Genomic DNA, 7,202 nt, shown 5'->3' on the forward strand with positions numbered 1-7,202 from the left:
TCTTTCGCTTTCGTTTCAGCTTTTTTTGCGCACGACTTCCTGTAAACGTCCCTTCGACATTTTACACTCGACAGAAAAACCACACGAAGATTTGGCGATATTTGCACTTTTGATTGTCGTTATTATTATTTTGAGAGTTTGTGGTCATTATGTCAGGTGAAAAGGAGCAGATGAACGGAGAGGTAAGATGACTGAAGGGGACAAAAAACGACAAGTCGTCATACGGTGTCGTTCTTATCGTGCCTTGTCTTAATGTTCTTGTTATTTTTGATATAAAAAAGGTTGTTATGTCGTGATTCCGACTTAATGTACTCGTTATTTTGATATAAAAAAGGTTGTTATGTCGTGATTCCGACTTAATGTACTCGTTATTTTGATATAAAAAAGGTTGTTATGTCGTGATTCCGACTTAATGTACTCGTTATTTTGATATAAAAAAGTTGTTTTGTCGTGATTCAGACTTAATGTTCTTGTGATCTCTGCTTAACAAATGTTGTTTTGTTGCGATACCGAATTACTTTATTCGTTATTTAGCTATAAAAAGGTTGTTTTGTCGTGATTCAGACTTAATTTTCTTGTTATTTAGCTAGAAAAAAGTTGTTTTGTCGTGATTCAGACTCAATTTTCTTGTTATTTTTGATATAAAAAGGTTGTTATGTCGTGATTCCGACTTAATGTTCTCGTGATCTCTGCATAACAAAAGTTGTTTTGTCTCGATTCCGTCTTACTTTATTCATTATTTTGGTATAAACAAGTGTTTTTGTTGTCATTCAGACTTAATTTTCTTAATATTTTGATATGAAAAGGTTGTTATGTCGTGATTCCGACTTAATTTTCTCATTATTTTGATATAAAAAAGTTGTTTTGTCATGATTCAGACTTACTTTATGCGTTATTTTGATATAAAAAGTTGTTTTCTCGTGATTTCGACTTATTTTCTTGTTATTTCGATAGGACACAAGTTTATCTGGTCATCTCTGTATAAGAACATGTTCTAGAGTCAACTTGTGATTGACATCCACATAGGTGTCTGACACTTAACAAAGGGGGCTGTGACATAATGAGAAAATTAAGTCGTGATCACGACAAAACAACTTTGGTTATGTCGAGATAACCAGAAAACAAACAAACAAACAAAAAAAGGTAATAACGCATGGCCTTTTAGGACTAAAGTGAATGTTTTGTTTCTTTGTTTGTTTCGTAAAATATGAATCCACTTCTTGAGTTGTTTGTTAACCTTTAATGACTTTGGAATGGTGGAACTCGTAGCATGAACCTCTGTGTTGTATACTAAGCTAATCTGGTGTATATATTATATATAGCCTGTATATAGTGTTCTGTCATTTTGCATGTCACCATCAAAGTAGTTTAGTCACAATTAGGTTTTAACACTTTTCTCCTGCTGGATAATTAAATGAATGAACAGGTAGAGGAAAAACCTTTAGAGGTAAAGACTTATACAATAAAAATGTGTAAACTGAAGTATTTAAGTGAACCATTATTGAGGTATTCATTGATAGACGCATCAAAAGCACAATAAGTCGTTCAGGATTGGCCTGAGCAAATATCTGAACACTTACCAAGCTTGTCAAACTGGTGAAGTGCTGTTAGAATGGAAAATACCTGAAGTTCCACTATGAATCCAACCATGTTGACAAGTAGCCTAGTTTTTAAGAAAATACAACAGTAAGGCAGTTAGAAAATCTTTAAAAAAAATCATTAACACATTGGTTATGAATTCATCAAGTAGGAAACTGGAAAATAGCCTAGAAATTATAATAGAAATAGAAATTTTAATCCATCAGATAGTGAATGTGTTGATTTGGTGTCTTTTTGGTGTGAAACACAGTTCGCCTCAATGATTTAAAATATTTTTATTATTTCTTTATTATTAATTTTAGCTTTTTTTTTCTATTTGTTTTGAAAGCAGCTTGTTGCAAAAGACCAGGACCTGAGCAATGCCAGGGAGGAGCTGGAGAAATGGAAAGTGGGTTTACATCTACATCACATTGTTCATTCAGTTTTTAACCAAATTGGACCATTTCTTATGGCTTTTACTCAGTAATTTAACTCGACACGTATCCAATACGCCAATTTACGCCAATTCTGCTACAACAGTTTGATGAATGATTTAACTTTATTTATTTATTATTTTACACCGTTCAATTGTTTATTGTTTAACCAACAAAGTACTGGGTAATGCTAAATCTTTAGTACAGAATGTATCAGCAGTAATCAAGACACAATCAATATTCCTCTATAATGTGTGTCTAATAAAAAAAAGACACACAAATTAGATAGAAACTGAATTTGGTGCTGATTTTGAGATAAACAATAATAAATGATAATAATGTGATTGATTAAAAGTAAACGATGTGTAAATTAAAGTATTTAAACATGGACGGATGAATGTGTCATGTGGGCGGAGCTAGAACAGTGGTTACAGGTGGACAAAAACAATGAAATATTATTATTATTATTTTTATTATTATTATTATTATTATTATTATTAATAGTGTTTAATCTGTATCTAAGTATATAACTAATATGTTTAAAAACTAATTGACATTAAATGTCACAATATACAAGAGAAGTTTGTAAGGTGATATTTTAAAGAAATTTGTTTCACTTTTAATTAATGATAAAGTAATTTGTGTCACTTTTAATTAATAATAAAGTAATTTGTGTCAATTGTTTATTTAATAATAAAATAATTTGTCACTTTTTATTTAAAATGTTTTATAAAAATATTTTTCATGCTTACTTGGCTGTCTTAATAAAGATGTCAACAATAATTCATGAATTATGATTCACTGACCTACAGAAAATGGTGGAGACCATAGAAAGAGAAAAAGACAAGTTGATTCTGGAGAAACTCGATACCGATGAGGCAAAGAAAAAAGCGCAGCAGGAGGTCACGAACTTGATGAACGCTCAAGATCAACTTGTAGTCAGCTTCAACGATAAGTTAAAGGATATACAGGTATCTTCTTTTATTTCTTTTTTAACTCTATGATTTAATTACATGGTGTGTTACAAATAACCTTTTAATTCAAATAACCTTAAAATCTTTTTACAAAATACAAATTGAGATTAAAGTCATATTTTATTTGCGACCACATGACTAGTTGCTGTTGGCTCGTTTAACTTAACTTACAATTACAAATGATTCTCTTTTAGGCAAAAATCAATTCTATGGCAAACGCCAACCAGGATCTGCAGAAAAAACTACAGCAATGTAAGGAGCAGCTGAAAACTAAGAAGGCTGAAACAGACAACTTGCAGAGGAGATTTAAGGTACTGATTTATTTAGAACACAAGAGGGCAGTAGAGACTTTCCGAATTCTATTGTTCTGTATAGTTTCAACGAGTTCAAATGCAAGCATGTAACATGATCAATTCTCTCTCTCTCTCTCTCTCTCTCTCTCTTTCTCTGTCTGCCCCCCCTCTGTCTCCCCCTCTCTCTCTGTCTCTCTCCCTCTCCTTCTCTCTCCCTCTCTTTATCTCTCTCTGTCTGTCTGCCCCATTCTCCCCCTCTCTCTCTCTGTCTCTCTTCCTCTCCTTTTCTGTCTCTACCCCCCCCCTGTCTCTATCCCTCTCTCTCCTTCTCTCTCCCTCTCTTTACCTCTCTCTCTCTGTCTCCCCCCTTCTCCCCCTCTCTCCCTCTGTCTCTCTCTCTCTCTCTCCCTCCCTTTCTCTCTCTCCCTCTGTGCCCCCCTCTCTGTCCCCCCCCTCTCTTTCTCTCTCTCTCTCTCTCTCTCTTTCTCTCTCTCTCTCTCTCTGTGCCCCCCTCTTTGCCCCCTTTATCTCTCTCCCTCTCTGTCTCTCTCTTTCTCTCTGTCCCTCTCTGTCTCTTCCCCTCTTTGCCTAACCCCCCCGTACGTTTTTTATTTTTACAGATCAAAGCTGAGATCCCTGAGAAAAGAATGAGATTCACCCACATCCAACAGGAGGAGAATGAGAGTGATGAGAATGAGGCTCAGGATATCAAGGGAGTCTTCACCATCATCCAGAGACCTTCCTTCCTGTTGAAAGGAGGTGAAGCTCTCATCACCTTTGAGGAAGAGAAAGGTAAAGTGTGAAACAGCATCTTCTTTACAGAGATAACACATAACGAATCCATATAAAAGGTTTATAGAACCAGAAACAGAGTCTTGATGGTTAGAATATCTCAAATTCGTGTACATCATCTTGTGCTTCCTGACATTTTCACTCGTCTTTCAGTGGCGGATCAGATCCTCAGGCTGCCGAAGTGCACTGTGGCCTGCGACAAGACCAAGAGTGAAGTGAAACCAGGCACCATGGCTCTCGAGCCCTCTGCGAAATTCGAGGTAGTCACAACTTCTCTTCTTTTTAGTTTAAAATACTCCCTGTGAAATAAAAACCCGGAAGAAGGTTGTGTCTTCTTTATGGTCTATGTCTTCTTCATGGTCCTGTCTTCTTTATGGTCCTGTCTTCTTCATGGTCCTGTCTTCTTCATGCTCATGTCTTCTTCATGGTCCAGTCTTCTTCATGGTCCTGTCTTCTTCTCTACAGGTGCATATTACGGTGTCCAAGAGGACCATCGAGTTCTCAAATGCTTTTACGTTTTGTCTGCCTGAGGAACGAATGAGAGACCGCTTGGAGCTAGGCTTCTCCAAACCAAGCCGCGGAGGAGGCGAGGTGGAGACAATAAATTACGACGAGAAGGCCGGAGCAGGTTCCATTACCTTCCTCAACACTGGAGGTCTGTACATAAATCTTCTTAAAGTGTGGTTTATACTCACCCAGAAGTTGATGGGTTCCCTTTTGAGTTGGGTTCCTCTCAGAGTTTCTGATTAATGAATGGATTGACTATGAGTACTCTATGAATATTCCTTTAAACCTCCCTTTAAATAGTCCCTTTAAACCTCAGAAGGAAGGAATATATATTAGATGAGGCTGCAGTGTCTTTTAAAGCTGCTTACATACACATCTACATCATATTTATATTAATAGAAGGAATATTATAAAGAACTCTCTATCGTCACCACTAGATGGCAGCGCTCGGCTTTATTCTGAACAATCTAGAAGTATTAAGGTCCAACATCATGCAGTTCAGCAGTTGTCAGCAGTGTGCACCACCACACACGAGACACTAACCAGAGGTAGGGCATCAGGAAAGATAATGCAGTGGTCACACTGGGAGCTCGGACTAGCATTGGTAGCACATCAGAAAGATCTTGTCCACCAAAGGACAGTTCAGTATTCAGTATTCAGTAACAGCAGAGCACCAATCTAAAGCCATATCAGATTCTCTCTCACTCATTTTCTACCGCTTATCCGAACTACCTCGGGTCACGGGGAGCCTGTGCCTATCTCAGGCGTCATCGGGCATCAAGGCAGGATACACCCTGGACGGAGTGCCAACCCATCGCAGGGCACACACACACACTCTCATTCACTCACGCAATCACACACTACGGACAATTTTCCAGAGATGCCAATCAACCTACCATGCATGTCTTTGGACCGGGGGAGGAAACCGGAGTACCCGGAGGAAACCCCCGAGGCACGGGGAGAACATGCAAACTCCACACACACAAGGCGGAGGCAGGAATCGAACCCCCAACCCTGGAGGTGTGAGGCGAACGTGCTAACCACTAAGCCACCGTGCCCCCCCATATCAGATTCTAAAGCCAAATAAAATGTACCTATAGTTCTTTAGCATCTCATCTTCAATACATAACATAGTCAATGTTATGAATAAGGTAACGAATACTTGATTCTGGTAAATTCTTCAGTAACACAATAATAGAGGACCTGAGTCATGGAGATGATAATGATCTCCAGCTTGGTTTTGAATATGATTCAGAATAGACTGGCACAGATCCATCATGTAGACTTCAGCAGCCTTCATGTAGATAGATATTTGAAGGTTATACAGATATTTCAAACAATAAATCGATACATACAGAAAGTGTGTCTCTCTTCGTATTCAAGCGAAAGAAAGAACACTTCACATCTCCACCCTGCATTGTGCTCTGTTCTTTCTTCTCTCATTTTTTCCTCCATTTGCAGTTGCAGAGAATTTGACACTGAGGGGGAATTTCTACGTCGATGCCCCCGAGGCGATGGAAGTCACCGTGGCGCCGTCGTACAAGTACGAGCTGAAAAAGTTTCAGGTGAATTCCTGCTGATGATTCCAATGTGTTTTTAGGGTTACGACGTGTTTAACGTTCCTGAGGTATCTATTAAAGAGTACTACATATTTTGGCCACTTTTCCACCTAAGAGCACCTGACGCTGATTAAGAAGTCTTTGACGAGGCTTAGAAGTCTTTCGTTGCTTTCTTCGGGCGTCTCCAGAAGCAGGATTATGTAATGCTGCTTTTACAGCTTTATAGGCAGACCAAGCTGTTTTCAATAACCTCTAATCTCTGTGCTCTGTACGTTATTTACTATTTGTTACCTGCTCCGTTCTAGACGTTCTGCGGGGTGCCGAAGCGCACCGTACTGCTCAGAGGCATTCAGGACATAAGCGATGAAGAAGATATGCAGGACCATCTGGAGATCCATTTCCAGAAACCCAGCAACTATGGCGGAGAGGTTGAGAGCATTAAATTCATCTCGAAAGGAAAGAATCTCAGAGCTTTCTTCAGTGAAGACTGCGCTGAAGCCGAAGCCCAATAAACCCAATAAAACGCTTATGATTTGGCTTTTTCTTTTAAAATGGCCAAAACGTATTAGCTTGACATGACTCATGCTTATGCTAAGTCAAACAAATGAATAATAATTAAAAGTTGAAGAGTTGAAAAGTTGTATTTTTTCTCTGTTTGACATTGAACTAAAGCTTGATATCCTTTAAATCATGAAATAAATCTTATTCGTTTCATGACAAGGCTGCAGTGAATCTGTTAATGTTGATATTAAGTGATGGTGTGTCTTTTAAACACTAGATGGCAGTGCTGAGCTTGAACTGATTAGCTGGATAAACGTCCTCATGTCCAGAATAATCATGATGTCCAGATGCGTTCGGCATCAACAAAAGCATCAATCAGACAGATATATTAAATGTTAAATAATGCTCTATTCATAAAGCCTTTAAACCGTAACTACAGTAGAAACAATTTGCATGAATATAATATAATGAAACTCGTCTAATCACTGGGAAAAAAAACAAGTCAAATTCAGAGCATTAAATATTAAACCCATCCAGTCGTTTAAATAAGAGGCTGAGGATGTA

The 7,202-nt window shown here is 38.0% G+C and overlaps 1 protein-coding gene across 2 annotated transcripts; it reads left to right on the forward strand.

Moving 5' to 3' along the window:
• Window positions 1–13: 13 nt before the first annotated feature.
• Window positions 14–6,857, forward strand: nmi (N-myc (and STAT) interactor). 2 transcript variants are annotated; one of them, XM_060875738.1, is made up of 9 exons: window positions 14–182; window positions 1,928–1,987; window positions 2,825–2,983; window positions 3,181–3,297; window positions 3,900–4,071; window positions 4,225–4,331; window positions 4,537–4,726; window positions 6,040–6,143; window positions 6,443–6,857. In XM_060875738.1, the coding sequence occupies exons 1-9, from the start codon at window positions 150–152 to the stop codon at window positions 6,647–6,649; spliced, it is 1,149 nt and encodes a 382-aa protein (XP_060731721.1). In that variant the 5' UTR covers window positions 14–149; the 3' UTR covers window positions 6,650–6,857. The 2 variants fall into 2 exon arrangements, with proteins under 2 accessions (XP_060731721.1, XP_060731722.1); XM_060875739.1 differs by having other exon boundaries at window positions 15–182; window positions 1,931–1,987.
• The last annotated feature ends 345 nt before the right edge of the window (window positions 6,858–7,202 follow it).

The sequence above is a fragment of the Tachysurus vachellii genome, chromosome 8, assembly GCF_030014155.1.
Source record: "Tachysurus vachellii isolate PV-2020 chromosome 8, HZAU_Pvac_v1, whole genome shotgun sequence".
Lineage (NCBI taxonomy): Eukaryota > Metazoa > Chordata > Actinopteri > Siluriformes > Bagridae > Tachysurus > Tachysurus vachellii.

Bases quoted from the DNA above. Each gene is read 5' to 3' on its own strand.
- nmi (XM_060875738.1), top strand. From the start codon at position 150: ATGTCAGGTGAAAAGGAGCAGATGAACGGAGAG. The intron at 2,984-3,180 runs GTATCTTCTTTT...ATTCTCTTTTAG, and splicing joins ATAAGTTAAAGGATATACAG to GCAAAAATCAATTCTATGGC. The intron at 6,144-6,442 runs GTGAATTCCTGC...GCTCCGTTCTAG, and splicing joins ACGAGCTGAAAAAGTTTCAG to ACGTTCTGCGGGGTGCCGAA.